General features: G+C 40.7%; 1 protein-coding gene across 10 annotated transcripts in view; it reads left to right on the top strand.

Annotated features, from left to right (window-relative positions):
- GYG2 (glycogenin 2) overlaps window positions 1-20270 on the top strand; it is a 53538-nt gene that overhangs the window by 11064 nt on the left and 22204 nt on the right. For 8 of the 10 annotated variants that reach the window (XM_019019469.4, XM_004063733.5, XM_019019471.4 and 5 more), the window contains exons 3-7: window positions 3384-3525; window positions 13457-13631; window positions 14468-14630; window positions 16257-16383; window positions 19604-19826. In XM_019019469.4, coding sequence (XP_018875014.3) covers window positions 3384-3525; window positions 13457-13631; window positions 14468-14630; window positions 16257-16383; window positions 19604-19826 — 830 coding nt within the window. The remainder of the gene's footprint in view (window positions 1-3383; window positions 3526-13456; window positions 13632-14467; window positions 14631-16256; window positions 16384-19603; window positions 19827-20270) is intronic. The other 2 variants (XM_055376357.2, XM_055376358.2) reach the window with 1 other exon arrangement.

A 20270-nucleotide genomic window follows, 5' to 3' on the forward strand; every position in this document is an offset into this window, starting at 1 on the left:
GTTTGATTCAATTTATAGGAAATATCCAAAATAGGAATGTAGAGACAGAAAGCGGACTCATGGTTGCCAGAATGGGGAGTGACTGCGTAATGGGTACAGGGCCTCCTTTTGGAGTGATGAGAATGTCCTCGGATTGCCTGGAGTTAGTGGTTGCACAACATTGCGCATGGACTAAATGCGAGTCACTTGTGCACTTTAAAATGGTTTGTTTTATGTTATGTTAATTTCCCGTTAATTTTTTGAGAGTTTGCATGGAAAGGTGAAGCTCTAAGCAGGTCGTATGTTTAGGTGTGGGGATACCCATTATGCTGCTTAGAAATATGTTCACACTTAGGGCTCAGCACTGGGGGTTCTACTTGGTAATTCTTTCTGCTTCCACACTCTTTCAAGATATGGGTCAGAGAAACCCTGGTGAGAACGGGGTAGGGGATTGGATCTCTGGCTCTGTTTTGGGCATTGTGTGATTTTCGAGGTCTGTGGGTGAAGCTCACACGGTACCTTTACCTTGGCCAGCTCTGGGCTTTGCAGATGCCAGTCCCGAATGCCTGCTTCCTCTCCCAACTCTGTCCTCTGCTTAGAGACAAAAGAGCCTTACAGACAGCTGAATGGGTCCATGACAGCTACGCCTGTTCTTGGGAAGTAATTTTGATCAGAGCTCAGGCCTTTGGAAATGTCTAAAGAAGTAGTAATCACCATTATTATCATTTTAAAGCTAGTAACTAAGAAAACTATAGACAGATTATAGATAATGGTGGTAGAGATAATTTATAATCTATAGACTGTAGGTAGAAAGGTAGATGATTGAAAGATTGATAGATATAAATAAGTAGATACATAGAGGACACATATATGATAGGTAGATGGTAGGTATAGATAGATGGATGGCTAATAGAAAGATGATAGGTAGAGACATGATGGAGATAGATGGATGATAGATGATAGATATATAGATGATAGATGAATATAGATGATATATGATAAATAGATGATAGAGATACATGGATTAGATAGCTAGATAATAGAGATACATGATAGTAAGATAGATAATAAATAATAGATGTGAAGAGGATTGGTAGATGATAGGTGGATAGATGGATGGATAGATAGATGATAGGTAGATGGATAGATAGATGATGGATGGATGGATAGATAGATATATGATAGATAGATAGATGAATAGATGATATAGATAGATAGATAGAAGGATGGATAGATAGATGATAAAGATAGATAGATTATAGTAAGATAGATAATAGATGTACAGAGAATTGGTAGATGATGGATGGATGGATGAATAGATGGATAGATAGATGATAGATGGATGGATGTATAGATGATAGATAAGGATAGATAGACAATGGATGGATGGATATATGACAGATCGATGGATAGATGGATGGATGGATAGATAGAGATAGATGATAGTAAGATAGATAATAAATAATAGATGTGCAGAGAATTGGTAGATCATAGATAGGTAGATGGATGGATGAATGGATGGATAGATAGATGATAGGTAGATGGATAATATAGATATTATCCAATGATAGATAGATGATGGATGGATGGATAGATAGATGATAGATAAATAGATGAATGGATGGATGGACGGATGGATGGATGGATGGATGATGGGTAGATGGATAGATATGGACTGATGAAAGGTATCTTTTGTTCTACAGAATTAAGTTGTAAAGTTTGCTGTCTGTAATTCTCACTCCCAATGGAGATGTCAGGAATTCTCGTTCTTTCTTCGTTCAAGGGTGGGGAGGAGGAGTCTACAGGAGCAGCTGTAACAGGCACATTTTGGAATTTACCCCATTGGAATGTAAAGGTCAAGGAGGCAGCCCTGTACCACACGTCTGGGACGCTTGTGTTTGTTATATTTAGTGCGAATTGTGGGTTGGCTTTGCTTGGAGTGCTGCTTCTGGGAAAGGCACTGTGGTCGCCTACATGCTGAGCATTTTAATTTTCATAGACAGTACACTGGGCTGCACACTGCATGGGACTTCTCGGCATTGCTGGCTGCCCTCCTGACTGTTGTCTTTCTCCTGGCAACAGGGGCTTGGGTGCCCAAGAATCAAGTGGTTTAAAAGTCATCACCAAAGTTCACATCAGTCTTGTGCACAGAGAATTAAAACTGCTGTAAATTATATCTGCTGTGAGAGTTCCTTCCTCTCATACTGAGGCATTAGGAAACTGAATCCATTCTATCTAATGAAACAATATACTTTTCCTTATGTTGTCTCTACCGCCTCATACATCCCTGAGTTGAACTTGAAGTCTTTGTAAGAAATGGTGTGTCCAGAATTTAAATAACATGTTTGGCTGCTTCTTTATGGAGCACGATTCTTTTCTTTCCTTTCTTTCTTTTTTCTTTTTTTCAGAGACAGGGACTCACTCTGTTGCCCAGGCTGGAGTTCAGTGGTGTGATCATGGCTCTTTGCAGCCTTGACCTCCTGTGCTCAAGCGATCCGCCTGCCTCAGCCTCTCAAGTAGCTAGGACTACGGGCATGCACCACCTTGCCTGGCTAATTTTTTTTTTTTCCAGTACAGATGAGGTCTTGCTGTGTTTCCCAGGCTGGTTTCAAACTCCTGGGCTCAAATGATCCCCCTTCTTCGACCCTAGCACTGGGATTACAGGCATGAGCCACTGCACCTAGCCCAAAGCACAGTTCTTCTGAGTGAGTTGGGTTACATCTTTGCTGTAACTCAGGTCATCAAGCCATCACTTCCACTTTTTGCCTTTTGTTTCCACCTAAGATCTAAACACTTTGGGTGAGTTTTCAAGAGTCAAACACAACATAAAATAAGGGATCGTAGCTATGAGTTTCCATGGCATTGCAGCATCAGGAAATGGGCATAGCAGTTGGGTTGACTTTGTCCCTTGTTTAAGGTTCCTTCATACTCCTCCTGTGTTTTGTTTTGTTTAGAATGAAAGGAAGCATGTATGCGAATTAGAATACTGAATATTCACTGCAAGTCGTGATTTTTTTTTTTTTTGAGACAGGGTCTCACTCTGTCACCCAGGCTGGAGTACAGTGGTGCAATCACGGCTCACTGCAGCCTCAAACTCCCAGGCTCAAGTATCCTCCCACCTCAGCCTCCCCGAGTAGCTGTAACTGCAGGCCTGCCACCACGCCCAGCTAATTTTTGTATTTTTCGTAGAGACAGAGTTTCACCATGGTGTCCAGGCTGGTCTCGAACTCCTGAGGTCAAGCAATTCACCCTCCTCAGCCTCCCAAAGTGCTGGAATGACAGGTGTGAATCATCACGTCTGGCCCAAGCCATGAATCTTGGGAGAGGAGAGGAGGTGACTATGGCCCCGTCACCCCTGCTGTCCCTCAGGAGTGTAACTCTGGTGTTTCTGTTGATTTTCACAGTGACTGATCAGGCTTTTGTCACACTGGCCACCAATGACATCTACTGCCAGGGCGCCCTGGTCCTGGGGCAGTCACTGAGGAGACACAGGCTGACGAGGAAGCTGGTGGTGTTGATCACTCCTCAGGTGTCCAGCCTGCTCAGGTAAGGCTCAGAGATGCGGCTTGTGCCCAGCTGGGTCCTATAGAAGGAGGGTCACCTCTCCCCTAAGAGGTCCTAGGAGTTATTCTGACGACTGACCGCCCTTCTTCATAGGCCTGGATGGCCGGCAGTCATGATGGGCATCTGACATTTGTAAGGAACCTTCGAATCATGTGAAAACATAGGCGTGTGATCGGCTTCACAATACTTTAAAAAACAATACTGGGTTTGGTTACAGTTCATTCTCCCAACCATGGAAACTGAAAATTCAATTCTTTTTTGTTTGTTTGTTTTTTGAGACAGGGTCTCGCTCTGTCGCCCAGGCTGGAGTGCAGTGGTACCATCTTGGCTCACCGCAACCTCTCCCTCCCGGGCTCAAGCGATCTTCCCTCCTCAGCCTTCTAAGTAGCTGGGACCACAAGTATGTGCCCCCATGCTCGGCTATTTTTATTTTTATTTTTTGTATTTTTGGTAGAGACAGGGTTTCGCCATGTTGCCTAGGCTGATCTTGAACTCCTGGACTCACTCAGTCTGGCTCCCAAAGTGCTGCGATTACAGGCATGAACCATGGCGCCCAGCCAAGGAGTCTTTTCTTATAATTTCCTTTTATAATTCCCTTTGTCTTTAATTCTCAAATAAAGCAAATACATAAATAAATGCGTCTAATGAATAAAGCATAAGGCTTCTCTTAAATGTCATACATTATGTAAGCAATAATCTTTTTCTTTCATCAACCATGGACCACTTAGAAAAATTGATATTATACGAATGGGACGAGGAGGCATTTAATATGGTAGATGTAGCAGGAATTGAATGTCATATTCTTTGACAATGAAATAATAAATCCAGACATTAATAGCTAAACTAAAAAGAGAACAAATAAAAAACCAACCAGTGTGTCCTCAGACGTTTTAAACTGGAAGTTTTAAACGAAATAACTCAATCCGGGTACAAATGAAAGCTTGAATTATGTAGTATTTCAGAAAATCACTGCAATGTGAGTGCTACCTATACAAAGCAAAGACAGCAACTACAGTGGTACAAGACAGAAAATTTAAATCAGTGAAGAAATTATCCAGTTCAAATATATATATGTATATACACACACATATGCATATATATGTGTATACGCACAAGTATGTGTATATATGTGTATACGCACACACGCGTATATGTGTGTATATGCACACGTATGTGTATATGTGTATACATACACACATGTGTATATGTACACGCATGCATATATACATGTATGTGTATATATACGTATGTGTATATACATGCATGTGTATATATTTATATGTACATGTATGTCTGTATATATACATGTATGTGATCATATTTATATACATGTATGTATATATGTTCAACTATATATTTTTATATACATGTATGTATATATTTATATATACATGTATTATATATGTTCAAATATATTTATATACACATGTGTATGTATATATATTTATATACACATGTGTATGTATATATATTTATATACACGTGTATGTATATATATTTATATACACATGTGTATGTATATATATTTATATACACATGTGTATGTATATATATTTATATACACATGTGTATGTATATATATTTATATACACATGTGTATGTATATATATTTATATACACATGTGTATGTATATATATACACATGTGTATGTACATACATTTATATATGCGTGTGTATGTACATACATTTATATACGCGTGTGTATGTACATACATTTATATATGCGTGTGTATACATACATTTATTTATGCGTGTGTATGTACATATATTTATTTATGCATGTGTATGTATATTTATGCATGTGTATGTATATATATTTATACATGTGTATGTGTATATATATGTTCAAATGTATATGTATATACATATAAAATACATATATTTGAACTGGATAATTTCACTGATTTAAATTTAAAATATATACACACACACATATATTTGAACTGGATAATTTCAAATATATATATATTTCATATATATATTTGACTTGGGTAATTTCTTCACTGATTTAAATTTAAAAAAATATATACATATATATGTATATATATATTTTTTCTTTTTTGAGACAGAGTCTCACTCTGTCGTCCAAGCTGGAGTGCAATGGCGCGATCTTGGCTCAGTGCAACCTCCATCTCCTGGGTTCCAGTGATTCTCCTGCCTCAGCCTTCCGAGTCACTGGGATTACAGGCATCCAACATCACGCCCGGCTAATTTTTGTATTTTTAGTAAAGACAAGGTTTCACCACTTTGCCCAGGATGATCTCGAACGCCTGACCTCAAGTGATCTGCCCGCCTCGGCCTCCCAAAGTGCCAAAGTGCTGGGATTACAGGTGTGACTCACCGTGCCCAGCCCCAAATATTTTTAAAATAGTAATATTAAAAAAGCAAACAGCAGTAAAAAATTCATAAAGATAAAATGACAAAACTAATAATTGGGAACAAGAAACAAATTCAAGGATTAGATTAACAAATCTTCAGGGAGGCCAAGGTGGGAGGATTGCATGAGGCCAGGAGTTTGACAAGACAGTCTGGGTGACATAGCAAGACCCTATCTCTACAAAAAATAAAAAGAGTTAGCCAGGTGTGGTGGTGCGCACCTGTAGTCCCAGCTACTCAGGAGGCTGAGATGGGAGGATTGTTTGAGCCCAGAGGTTCGAGGCTGTAGTGAGTTATGATCACACCACTGCACTCCAGACTGGGCAACAGAGTGAGCTCCTCTCTCTAAAAATAAAAATAATAAATAAAAATGAATCTTTTATTCGAGAAAACATAAATGTACAAAATTGAAATTAGAAAGAAGTCATTTGGAGGCAGTTTTAAAAGCGAATACTATATAGAACTCTTTACAGTAGTGACACTGGGAGTATTGAAGAAGTGCTTGATCCTTCTAGGGAAATCGGTGAGATGTTGGTTGTTGTCTTTAGAAGAAATAGAAACCTTTTGTTTGACAATAACTATGAGAAAAACTGAAAATGTTACCAAAGGCTTATCTTGTAGAAAGGCCCTGGTTTGGGCAATTTTAAGGGAAGTTCTGTTAAATTGCTCATGATGAATTAATTTCCCTGCTGCATAAACTGTCACAGAGCCTAGCAAAAGATGAATACGTTCACTTATTTTAAGAAACTGTTATAATCTTGACACCCAAACTTGATTTACAGGTTTGATTGTGTTTACATTTGGATTGAGAAAACCCTCAAATACAGGATGTTAATAAGGCAACTCTAGCCCTGTAGTAAAGAAATAAATAGTGCTTACCCTAAGAAAGCAAAGATAGGTTATTATTTTAAAACCTATTAATGTCATTCATCACATTAATATGTTAGAGAAAGTCAATGATAAGATCCTTTTAAAATAAAAACTAAACATATAACAAAAAGAATTCCAGGCCGGCCACGGTGGCTCATGCCTGTAATCCCAACACTTTGGGAGGCTGAAGCAGGTGGATCACTTGAGGTCAGGAGTTCGAGACCAGCCTGGCCAACATGGTGAACCCTGTCTCTACTAAAAGTACAACAACAACAACAAAAATTAGCTGGGTGTGGTGACAGGCACCTGTAATCCCAGCTACTCGGTGAGGCTGAGGCAGGAGAATCACTTGAGCCCGGGAGGTTAAGGTTGCAATGAGCCGAGATGGCACCACTGTGCTCCAGCCTGGGTGACAGAGCAGGACTCCGTCAAAATAAATAAATAAATAAAAATCCACGTAGATTATAAATATAGAGGTAAACATTTAAAACATGGAGAAATCTTAGAAGAAAGTAGATGAAAGTTTCTCAGCACTGCTGCTATCTGGGACTGGAGGATTCCATGTGGTGAGGTGTCCTGTGTACTGCAGGGTGTTGAGCAGCATCCCTGGGCTCCGCCCACCAGATGCCGGCAGGAGTTGGCAGTTGTGACAACTAAAAATATCTCCACATATTGATGAAGGTGGATGTTTTGTTCATCTGAAAGCTGGAAATGCTGTTGTAAATTAAACAAGATGGAAGAGGACACCAGAACTGCTATGTGTCAGAGATATTATGTGTTAAAGATAAAACAAACTGAGGGCCACATTTAAAATATTATAATGGAGAGGTTCTTATTGTCCATCACATACAAAGAACTCTGAAAACACTGGGGTTTGCACGGGCTCGTCTCTAGCACGCCAGAAGCAAAGATAGACAAATACAAAAATAGGTATTAAACACGAGCAACTGGCTGGGTGTGGTACCTCACGCCTGTAATCCCAGCACTTTGGGAGACTGAGGTGGGCGGATCACTTGAGGTCAGGAGTTCGAGACCAGCCTGACCAACATGGTGAAACCCCGTCTTTACTAAAAATACAAAAAACATTAACCAGGTGTGGTGGCGCCTGTAATTCCAGCTACTCGGGAGGCTGAGGCAGGAGAATCGCTTGAACCTGGGAGGCAGAGGTTGCAGTGAGCCCAGATCGCGCCACTGCACTCCAGCCTGGTGACAGAGCGAGACTCTGTCAAAAAAGAAGGGGAAAAAAAAGCCTGACTATATTAAGGTCCAAAAATGCACCAGTGAGTGGAAAGGTGCACATAGCACATCCAGCAGGTTCCCTGTTTTATTTTAAAAGCCGGCGGGGGCGAGGGGGTAGAAAAATGCTATTAAACAGTGTAATTGAGTTGCTTGTAACACAAAGGATAAATGCTTGAGGGGATGGATACTGCATTTTCCATCATGTGATTATTACTTATTCCTGCCTGTGTCAAAGTAGACTTAAGGTTTACTCAAGAGGAACTTTAAAATATTCAGAAACAACGTGGCAGAAATCGTGGGAAGTTTCAGTGTTGCAAGTTGGGTTGAGGTTTTGTGGGACCTTTTATTATATGTTTCGTAGTCATGGGGAGAATTGAGGGATGGCGCTCTGCGGTGGTCAGGGCAGTGGAAGACGAGTAGTGAGCAATGACCGTAAATGACCAGGGGTGTGGGTGGTGGGAGATCGCCCCTCCCCCAGGCTGTGTGGTACAAGCGTGCTATGGAGTGATCTTGCAGGGAAACCTGCTTTAAACTAATTGTATTCATGAAACATAATTCTGCTTCCAGGAGTTTATTTTAGGGAAATGAGCAGAGCTGAACAAAAAGATGTAAGGACATAAATGGCAGTGCCATTTGTAGTGAGGTGGAGTGCTGTTTCTCTTGCCCTCCCCCCAGCCCGGATCTTTACGCAACTGTGGTGAAGATGCCATAAATTCCATAAATAACTGGGCCAAAAGCAGAGGGAGATTTGCTGAAGGAAGGGTACTTTTTCAGAGAAATAGTTACCTTAAATACAGAGCAGTGAAATCTTACAAATAAATGTCGAGTCCAAGAGAAATGCTAAGAGATAGAAAAGGTCCGAGAGCTTCAATATGTGTCAAATAGGAGAGAAAGAAAAAGAAAGAAAGAAGTAACTCCTATTATATTTCAGCTCTGAGAAAAAGTTTAGATTGAAAGTGTTCCAGATATTGAGCAGAGTGGATGAAGAAAGCTCAAATGTAGACACCAAGTGGTAAAATTTCAGAGCAGCAAAAATGAAGAAAAATCCTAAATGCCTTTCTGTATCAATCTGGTTGTGACAATTGATGTCTCAAAATTCTGGTGCAAGATAACTTTGAAATGAAAGTTCTGTATTCAGCTTTAGTACCGTAATTTGAAAGCAAAACAAAGACTTTTCAAATTTGCAAACGTTAAAAATGTTATCCCTCAAAGACCTTTGAGGAAAAAGTTAGTTGATTGACTCCGGCAAAATGGAATGTAATCCAAGAAAGGCGAGAGTAGCCAAGCACAGTGGCTCATGCCTGTAACCACAGCATTTTGGGAGGCTGAAGTGGGAGGATCGCTTGAGTCCAGGAGTTCAAGACCAGCCTGGACAACATAGTGGGGTCTCATCTCTACTAAAAAATTTTTAAAAATTGCTGAGTGCAGTGGCACATGCCTGTAGTCCCAGTTACTCAGGAGGCTGAGGCGGGAGGATCACTGGAGCCTAGGAGATTGAAGCCGCAGTAAGCTATGATTACACCACTGCACTCCAGCCTGGGTGACAGAGCAAGACCCTGTCTCAAAATAATAATAATAATGATAATGATAATGATAATGATAATAATAAATAGAAGAGAGCACACAGGAAGCAGTGCTGAATAAATAAATGTATAAAACAGAGTTAAGTCTGAATGTGTTAGTGCACAGTTGTGAAAATAATCTGGAATTAACATTTCACATGGGAGGTAATTGAAAGAGAGAATGAGCATATGTTCATGTTTTTGTTTCGTCTGGGAAGAAGACATAGGTAGTGATTATCTTTATATTTGATAGAAAATATAAGCTTAAATACGTGTGCTGACAGGTGAAAGGTGGTTACCACCAGAAAACTAGAAAAGATGTGTACAAGTTTCAGAGCCTTAATGGGAAATGCGTGGATTGAAGAAAACCTGATTCATGCAATCAGAGGTGGATGGGAAAGAATTACACTGATGTCAGGCCTCTGAGCCCAAGCTAAGCCGTCATATCCCCTGTGACCTGCATGTACACATCCAGATGGCCAGTTCCTGCCTTAACTGATGACATTCCACCACAAAAGAAGTGAAAATGGCCTGTTCCTGCCTTAACTAATGACATTATCTTGTGAAATTCCTTCTCCTGGCTCATCCTGGCTCAAAAGCTCCCCTACTGAGCACCTTGTGACCCCCACTCCTGCCCGCCAGAGAACAACCCCCCTTTGACTGCAATTTTCCTTGACCTACCCAAATCTTATAAAACGGCCCCACCCCTATCTCCCTTCGCTGACTCTCTTTTCGGACTCAGCCCCCGCCTGCACCCAGGTGAAATAAACAGCCTTGTTGCTCACACAAAGCCTGTTTGGTGGTCTCTTCACACGGACGCGAGTGAAAACTGAAGAAATAGAAAATCTGATATATGTAAAAAAGGGAAAATAATATAAAATGAAACTGCAGGACTCAATCCAAATATAACCGTGATCATAATAAACATGAATAGATTAAAATTCCTTTAAAAAAGATAGGCTTTCTGAATGGGAAAATAAACATAAAATCCAGACATACAGTAGTGTAGGAGGCAGCTTAATTAAAAACAAACAAAATGTTGAAAATAAATGGATGCATGTGATATGATTCTGTTCCACTATCCAATCTAAGTAATGGTCAATTGTTTTATAGATTGTTTTTCAGTTGTTTGTTGTTGTTGTTGTTGTTGTTGTTGTTTTGAGACAGAGCCTCGCTCTGTCGCCCAGGCTGGAGTGCAGTGGCACGATCTCAGCTCATTGCAACCTCTGCCTCCCAGGTTCAAGCAATTCTCATGCCTCAGCCTCCAGAGTAGCTGGGATTAGTTTCCCGCCACCGCACCCGGCTAGTTTTTGTATTTTTAGTAGAGACGGGGTTTCACCTTGTTGGCCAGGCTGGTCTCGAACTCCTGATGTCAGGTGATCCACCTGCCTAGGCCTCCCAAAGTGCTGGAATTACAGGCATGAGCCCCTGTGCCCAGCCTTCAGTTTGGTTTTGTCTAGTGTTTTCTCATGATTAGACTGAGGTTATGCATTTTTGGCAAAAAAATCATCAGAATTGATGTAAGTTTTCAGTGTGTCATGTTATGGAGTGCATGATGTCTGTATGTCCTGACCTGGTGATGTTAAATTTCATCACCTGGATTAAGTGGTGTCTGTTGGAATTCTCCACTGTGAAATTATTATGTTTTTCTTTTAGTAATGGAAAATATCTTGGCATAGACATTATACAAACAGCCTGTTTCTTCTCTAAAAATCAGTGAGTCTTGTCTGCAATAGTTGTTACTATAGTGTTTGCCTAATCGTGGTTTTCTACTTCCCTCATTCCTTCTATTTCAATTACTTGGAATTATCTTCTAAATTAAACCTGCCCTTTCTTTCTCACATATTTGTTTATTCAATAGTTATATTAGGTCAGGCGTGGTGGCTCATGCCTGTAATCCCAGCACTTTGTGAGACTGAGGCAGGCAGATTGCTTGAGCCCAGAAGTTCGAGACAAGCTTCATAAACATTGTGAAACCCCATTTCTACCAAAAAATACAAAAAATTAGCCAGGCATGGTGGCATGCACTTGTAGTCCCAGTTACTTGGGAGGCTGAGGCAGGCGGACCACTTGAGCCCAGGAGTTTGAGGCTGCAATGCGCTATGATTGCTAGAGCCTGGGTGACAGAGTGACACCCTGTATCAAAAAGAAAACTTATATTAGTGTAGGCTCATGAATATTTATTTCATATTTTGGGCTTGTTGTTTTTTGTTATTGATTACATTATTTCAGCTTTGGCAATTGGGTGCTTCCCCTAGCTGGCCCCCTGTATTCTTTCAATATGCCCCCATCCTTTTCTAGCACTTGCTTAATTTTTCTGTCATCCCGATATGTTCCAGACTATGATGAAGTGGGATTTAAGCAAAAATAAATAAATAAATGGAACAGAGCAAATTTCACTTTGATAAAATGGACAGTCTTTCAAGCTTCGAGTCTCAAACTTGTATGCAACTAACAATGTAAGCTTTGAATACAGAAAGTAAAAATTGATAGAGATTGTTATGGACATCTGTTAGTTTCTACCAGCTCAGCATTTACATTTCTCTGCCTCTGCAGCTTACAGAGGGAAACTGTCTTCCTAAGAGATGGCCCAAGTGCATGCATCTTAAGACAGTTCTGTTCAATTTGTCACATTTTTCAAGTATGCATGCATTTCTTTTTCATAGTATTAATATTTATTACTATATATGAATACTAGATTGAAAGCCCAAGCATTCAGTTTACACACAGAAATTATGCAATTATATATCGCTTCACAAAGGCAGTGAACACATTACATTCTACAAAATCTACTTCACAGAAATTTAAAAATTCTAAATATCAAAAGGTACAGCTGAAGAAACAGGTATAAATTTGGCAGCCAGTAATTTTGACAGGGAAGTTGCAGCTTGCATGACTTTATTTTTTTGTTTGTTTTTTGAGACAGAGTCCCACTCTGTCGCCCAGGCTGGAGGGCAGTGGTGCCATCTCGGCTCACTGCAACCTCTGCCTCCTGGGTTCAAGCGATTCTCCTGCCTCAGCCTCTTGAGTAGCAGCAATTACAGGTGCCCACCACCACGCCTGGCTAATTTAAGCTTTTTGTTTGTTTGTTTTTGTTTTTTGTTTGTTTGTTTTGAGATAGAGTCTCGCTCTGTCGCCCAGGTTGGAGTGCAGTGGTGCGATCTCAGGTCAGTGCAATCTCCGCCTCCCGGGTTCAAGCGATTCTCCTGCTCCGGCCTCCTGAGTAGCTGGGACTACAGGTGCCACCACACCTGGCTAATTTTTGTATTTTTAGTGGAGAAGGGGTTTCACCATGCTGGCCAGGCTGATCTTGAACTCCTGACCTCAAGTGATCTGGCTGCCTCGGCCTCCCAAAGTGCTGGGATTGCAGGCATAAGCCACCACGCCAGGCCTTGCATGACTTTAAATATATGAATATGAAAATACTGAACTTAGAGTAGTCATTGTGCTTTGTGTTGATTGAAAAATATAACAATGGGTATCAAAGAAGCATGTTCAAAGATACCTAATTCACTTCAAAATGTCACACAAATTGTGGTGGTTTCTATGCACCTCTAAAGCCTCAGTCATTTAGCTCAGGTACATTACTAAAGTAATATATTAATTCTCCCGGTACAGTGGGGTTTCACACCATTGGCATTTGCATTCAAGCATGCAGAGGCTTTTGGGCACAAGTGGACGGTGTGCACAGCTCTAAGCCATCCGTGGAAATGTGCTCTGAACATGGAGACCGCAGTGAGGGCTGTGGGGATTCTCTTTGCATTCCACGTTTGTGAGCAGCAAAACAGCACCCTCTTGAAGGAGGAGGTGGTTCTATGCTGAATATTCACCCGCTGTCCCGCTATTTGGCACATGTCTGTTCCAGGGTCATCCTCTCGAAGGTGTTCGACGAAGTCATTGAAGTGAATCTAATCAATAGTGCAGACTACATCCACCTGGCCTTTCTGAAGAGACCTGAGCTCGGGCTCACCCTCACCAAGCTTCACTGTTGGACTCTCACTCGCTACAGCAAGTGTGTCTTCCTGGATGCAGACACTCTGGTGAGTGAAGACTCTCTGCATGATAGGAAGCCCTCCAAGACCACATCTCTATCCTTAAGCAGGCTGTCAACTTTTTTGTGTGTGTGTGACACAGTCGCTCTGTCACCCAAGCTGGAGTGCAATGGCACGATCTCGGCTCACTGCAACCTCCACCTCCTGAGTTCAAGTGATTCTCCCACCTCAGCCTCCCGAGTGGCTGCGATTACAGGCACCCGCCTTCATGCCCAGTTAATTTTTGTATTTCTGTACAGACTGGGTTTCGCCATGCTGGCCGGGCTGTCACCTCTTACTGGTAGATTCCTGTGAGGTCATGTGCATTTCTATTTCTAACACAGATGTTCAGTCTATTATAATCAGACATAACATACCCCCGAGCACTGTGCTAGACCCTGTTGAAGAGAACGGGGGATTGGAAGACATGTTCCTACCCCAAGAATGAATTATAACCACAGTATTTTACACACACAAAATAGAATCATGAGGGAAAAAACTTGTGGCTGGGCACAGTGGCTCATGCCTGTAATCTCAGCACTTTGGGAGGTTGAGATGGGTGGATCACTTGAGGCCAGGAGTTCGAGACCAGCCTGGCCAACATGATGAAACCGTTTTTACTAAAAATGCAAAAATTAGCCAGGCATGGTAACAGGTGCCTGTAATCCCAGCTACTCACGAGGCTGAGGTGGGGGGATCGCTTGAACCCGGGAGGCGGAGGCCGCAGTGAGCCGAGACTGAACCACTGCACTCCAGCCTGGGCGACAGAGCAAGACTCTGTCTCAAAAACAGAAGCATTGGTAAAAGAAGCATTGCGGCGGGTTCTGCGTGTTTTGCTTCACCAGGTGCTGTCCAATGTCGATGAGCTATTCGACAGGGGAGAGTTTTCTGCGGCCCCGGATCCTGGATGGCCGGATTGCTTCAATAGCGGGGTGTTTGTCTTCCAGCCTTCTCTCCACACGCATAAACTCCTGCTGCAGCACGCCATGGAACACGGCAGCTTTGATGGTAAGTCAGGGCAGCCTGGACGCTTAAGGAAGAGAACGGGACTGCTGCCTGGACCCGCATCGCAGCCTCACCCCGTTTCCCCGTATCTGGGAACGGCCACTTGAAGACCAAGGTGGGAATTGAAGAATATGGCCAGTCAGGGGTGTAGGAAGAGATCAGGATGCTCATAAGGAAATATGCAGTTGAGAGAACCATTGGAAATATCCTTGCTGAGTAGAAAGAATGGTTCGACAATCCAGTCATATAAGATAGGTGAGCAAATCGTTCTCTAAAGGGCTGGATAGTAACATTTTCAGAGTTGCACGCCTTGTGGTCTCTGTTGCACACACTCAACTCTGCAGATGTAACACGAAGTCAGCCGTTGACCATACAGTCACACCTCGCTCAGCGACAGGGATGCGGTCTGGGAAATGTGTTGTTAAGTGATTTTGTCATTGTATGAACGTCCCAGAGTGTATCTACACACACCTGGATGATGTAGCCTACTGTATACCTAGGCTGGAGGGTACAGCCTATTCCTTCTAGGCTACAAACCCATATAGCATGGGACTGCACTGAATGTTGTAGGCAACTGTAACATAATGGGAGGTATCTGTGTTCTAAACATATCTAAACATCACAAAGGTCCAGTGAAAATACAGTATAAAATCTTATGGGACCACCGTCATATGTATGGTCTGTCTTTGACTGAAGCACTTTTATGTGTTGCATGACTGTACTTGGCATTGAACATGGGCTGGCCGTGGTGGCTCATGCCTGTAATCCCAGCACTTTGGGAGGCCAGGGCGGACAGATTGCTTGAGGTGTGGAGTTCAAGACCGGGGTGGGCAGATGGCTTGATACCAGGAGTTCAAGACCAGCCTAGGCAACGTGGCAAGACCCCATCTCTACAAAAAATACAAAAATAAGCTGGATGTGATGCTGGCACCTGTAGTCCCCAAGCCCTGGGAGGCTGAGTTGGGAGCAGCAGCTGAGCTCAGGAGCTCAAGCCTACAGTGAGCTATGATTGCACCACTGCACTCCAGTCAGGGTGACAAAGTGAGACCCTGTCTCAGAGAAAAAGAAAAGAGCATGGCTGTGTTCCAATAAAACTTTATTTATAAAAACATGCACAGTGTGTAGTTGCTTGACCCCTGGTAGAATATAGGGAGAATTAAAAGGAGGCAACCTGAAGCCGAGTATTTGTTGAAATGGGCGTCAGTAGAGAGGAAATGTGCTGGAATTTTTGTAAAGTAAAAGAAAATACTGGAGCAGTGAAGAATTGCCTCTAGGTAAAGGGGAAGTTAATGAAACTGGCAAAAATGATGGGAAAAGCATTGTCACTACCAGGGAGAATTCATTAGGGGACCAGTGGAGTGCTTTGGACTCCATATGCAATTTTAGCATTCATTCTGGGGACTCCTGGTGGAGAATTTTGGAGGGAATATGCACTTATTTTTATCAATGGCTTGGGTTATCAGTCTTTTCTGAGAACCAAGAGAATGTGTGCAGCTGGCAGACAGAAGAAATGGAATTAGTAACCCTGAAGGCAAGTGTTTATGTTGAGAGCTTCAGGCACATCTCGCGTTCTTGGAGTGAACCAAGCCATACTTTGCTAACCTGCTTTTGTGTTTGCTCATTATATAGGGGCAGACCAAGGCTTACTGAATAGTTTCTTCAGGAACTGGTCAACCACAGACATCCACAAGCACCTGCCATTCATCTATAACTTGAGTAGTAACACGATGTACACTTACAGCCCTGCCTTCAAGCAGTAAGTTCTCCACCCTGGCGAATCCTGCCAGATCTGCCACTACCGATCCACCTTCCCTCCTGGAAGACATACCAGCTGTCGGCATATTTAAAAACTCTATCTATCTATCAATCTATCTATCTATCTATCAATCTATCTGTCTATCTATCTATCTATCTATCATCTATTTATCTATCTATCTATCATCTATCTATCTATCTATCATCTCTATCTAGGTAGATCTAAATATCTATTTATCTGTATAGATAGATACCTATGTCTATGTGTCTATGTATCTAGATCTCTATGTCTATCTATATAGATATATATCTGTCTATATAGTTATCTATCTATATAGGCCTAGACATCTGTTTATCTATCTGTCTATCTATCTATCTATCTATCTATCTATCTATCTATCTATCCATATCTATCTATTTAGATCTGGATATCTATCTGTATACATAGATCTATATATCTATATGTATATATGTATCTATATCTAGATATAGATATCTATATACATTGATCTATCTAATCTCTATATCTATGTAGATATTCATCTATCTATCTAGACCTAGATATCTCTCTATCTATCTAGACCTAGATATCTCTCTATCTATCTGTCTAATCTATCATCTATCATATGTATCTATTCAGATAGATCTGGATATCTATCTATAAACATCTATCTATCTATCTATCTAGATCTACATCACTATATAGATACCTATATCTATCTATCTAGAACTAGATATCTATGTATCTAGATATACATCTAGATTTAGATCTTCATCCATATAGATATCTATCTATATCTATCTATCTAGATCCAGATATCTATCTATATACATAGATCTATATATCTATATCTGTATATCTATCTAGATCTATCTAGATATCTATGTATATACATGGATCTATATATCTCTCTATGTATCTAGATCTAGATCTCTCTCTATATAGATCTATCTATCTAGATCTAGATCTCTATATAGGCATCTACCCATCTATGTAGATCTAGACATCTATCTATATATTAATACATAGATCTATCTATCTATATACGTCTTTATATATGTATATACACACACAGAAACACACACACACATCTCGTTTCCTGCTTGCTTGTTGCTGTGAATGATAGCTAGCCAAGGCTCTACGACAATGATCCCCAAAGTGTGGCCCAAGGAACCCTGACCCCACAACTCTTTCAAGTGTCTTCAAAGTCATAACTACTTTAAAAAAAGAATTTGAAGATGTGATTTTTTTTCCCTTTTTGCTGCCATTTTCTCATGTGTCTATGCTGAGAGTTTACAGACACTACATGGCATGTGATAAGGTAATAATACCCTGAACACAGATGGAGCTAGGAGGAACCAGCTGTCACCTCTTGGGAAAATGGATGGCACTCTTCTCACAATGATTTTTTTTAATATAGAAATTTTTTTAATGAAAAATTATGAAATTTATGTTACTGCATAATGGTTTGATTTTTTTTAAAGGGATTGATAAATACGCTTTCTAATTTCTCAGTTTTAATATCGATTATTGTAAATATGGAGAGAGAGAATCCACAGGGACATGGCCGGGCACATTGGCTCACGCCTGTCATTCCAGCCCTTTGGGAGGCCGAGGCGGGCGGATCACTTGAGCTCAGGAGTTTGAGACCAGCCTGAGCAACAGGACGAAACCCTGTCTCTACGAAAAAATAAAACAAAACATTAGCCGAATGTGGTGTTGCACACCGCTAGTCTCAGCTACTCGGGAGGCTGCGGAGGGAGGCTCACTTGAACCTGGGAAGTGGAGTTTGCAGTGAGCCGAGATCATGCCACTGCACTCCAGCCTGGGTGACAGAGCAAGCCTCAGCTCAGGAGAAAAAAAAAAAGAAAGAATCCACATGGACAAAGCTCTTTGGGTTCCTAAAAGGGTCAAGGGTGAGGGGACCAGAAGCTGTGAAATTCACTGCTCCAGAAGATATGGCTATAAATGAAAATAGAGAATCTGAGAATCACCTTGGGAATGAATAATTCTAGAGTCTGCATTCTCTACAGAGGACACGGTGTCCCTAAGGAAGAGAAATTGATTCTTGGGAGTGAAATCTTGTTATTTTTTACTGTATAATCACAGATGTAATGTACAGAACATAGATATGTCATGTGACTTTTGTGTTCATATTTCATGAGGAGGTGATCCACGAAAAAAAAGTTTAAAAAGGCTCCTGGAGGATGGTGATGATGAACAACAAAAAAGTTGGCAAGGGGAAAATTTAGAATCCTGTAAAAGAGAAAAAAAGCCAATTGCTTTGCCGCTTGCATTAGCCACTGTAAAAGCTATTTTTTTTTGCCCCTGTCGTTTTAAGGATATGATGATTTGGGCTGCTGTACTTCACGTTTTTACAAAACTGATTTATTTTTCCCGTTTTGGGAAAAAATGTCAATGGATTACGATTATGTTTTTTGATATATAGAAAATAAAATAACTGCAAAAACTGTGATTTAAAAAATATATCTTTATGCAAAATAACTGCAAATGAAACTACTACTACTATGCTGATAGCATTGGAGTAGTATTATTGATGATATATTAATTACTATCTTGATAGTAGTGGTATGCTAGTATTGCTCATATATTGATTACTGCATTGATAGTACTAGTATATTATTATTGATTATATATTGATTACTATAGTGATAGTATTTTGTTATTATTGATCACATATTGATTACTGAATTGATAGTAGCAGTATGTTACTATTGGTTATATATTGATTACTATGCTAGTAGTAGTATATTGTTGACTATATATTGATTACTACATTGATAGTGGTAGATTATTGATTATTGAGTACTATGTTGATAATAGTAGCATAGTATTGATTACATAACGATTACTACATTGATAGTAATATATTGTTATTGATCATATATTGATTACATGCATTGATAGTAGTAGTGTATTATTATTGATTATATATTGATGACTATGTTGATAGTAGAAATCTTATTATGGGTCATATATTGATTACTGCATTGGAAGTAGTAGTGTATTATTATTGATTATATATTGGTTACTATGCTGATAGTAGTAGTATCATCAGTAATAATAATCAATAATGGAAACCCATTGGGACAAGTCCTTCAGAGGCTGTCTTTGAGGAGCCCCATGGTAGGTGGATGCTTTCTGGGTGTCTTTTATCACATCTGAGTGGAAATCAGAATCCCTTCTGTTTCCTTCTCAGATTCGGTTCCAGTGCAAAGGTCGTCCACTTTTTGGGGTCCATGAAACCTTGGAACTACAAGTACAATCCACAGAGTGGCTCGGTGTTGGAGCAAGGCTCAGCGTCCAGCAGCCAGCACCAGGCGGCATTCCTTCATCTCTGGTGGGCGGTCTACCAGAACAATGTGTTGCCCCTTTATAAAAGCGTCCAAGCGGGGGAAGCACGCGCGTCTCCTGGTCACACAGTAAGTGGGGGATTCCCTTAAAACCCGTAGCTGAGGACGAGGAGAACATCCTTGTCACCAAGGTCTGGCGTGGTTTTTTTCTGAAATGCCCCTTTTTTGTCTAAATACTGTATTTCATGGAAAAGAATACTGAGAAGCAAGCACCTTTTAAAAAAATTTTTATGTTTTAGCTCAAAATAGAGAATGCCTAATGACTGGAGATCCTGTTTTGATGTATAGGCCTGGTGCAGAAATAGGTTATTGAAATTAGCCATCCTCATCAGAGTAGGAGACACTCATGGACAAGTGGTTCACAATGACTGATTACGACGTCATTCGGGTCAACATTTTCCACTTGAAACCATCATTTGAGATAGCAGTTGGAGGAAGTGTCTGAAGAGGATTTTGTAAAGTTTTGATTGACACCAATTTGATTGCAAAGAATATAATGACAGCCCCTAGGTG

Source organism: Gorilla gorilla, chromosome X (assembly GCF_029281585.2).
Source record: "Gorilla gorilla gorilla isolate KB3781 chromosome X, NHGRI_mGorGor1-v2.1_pri, whole genome shotgun sequence".
NCBI classification, from domain to species: domain Eukaryota; kingdom Metazoa; phylum Chordata; class Mammalia; order Primates; family Hominidae; genus Gorilla; species Gorilla gorilla.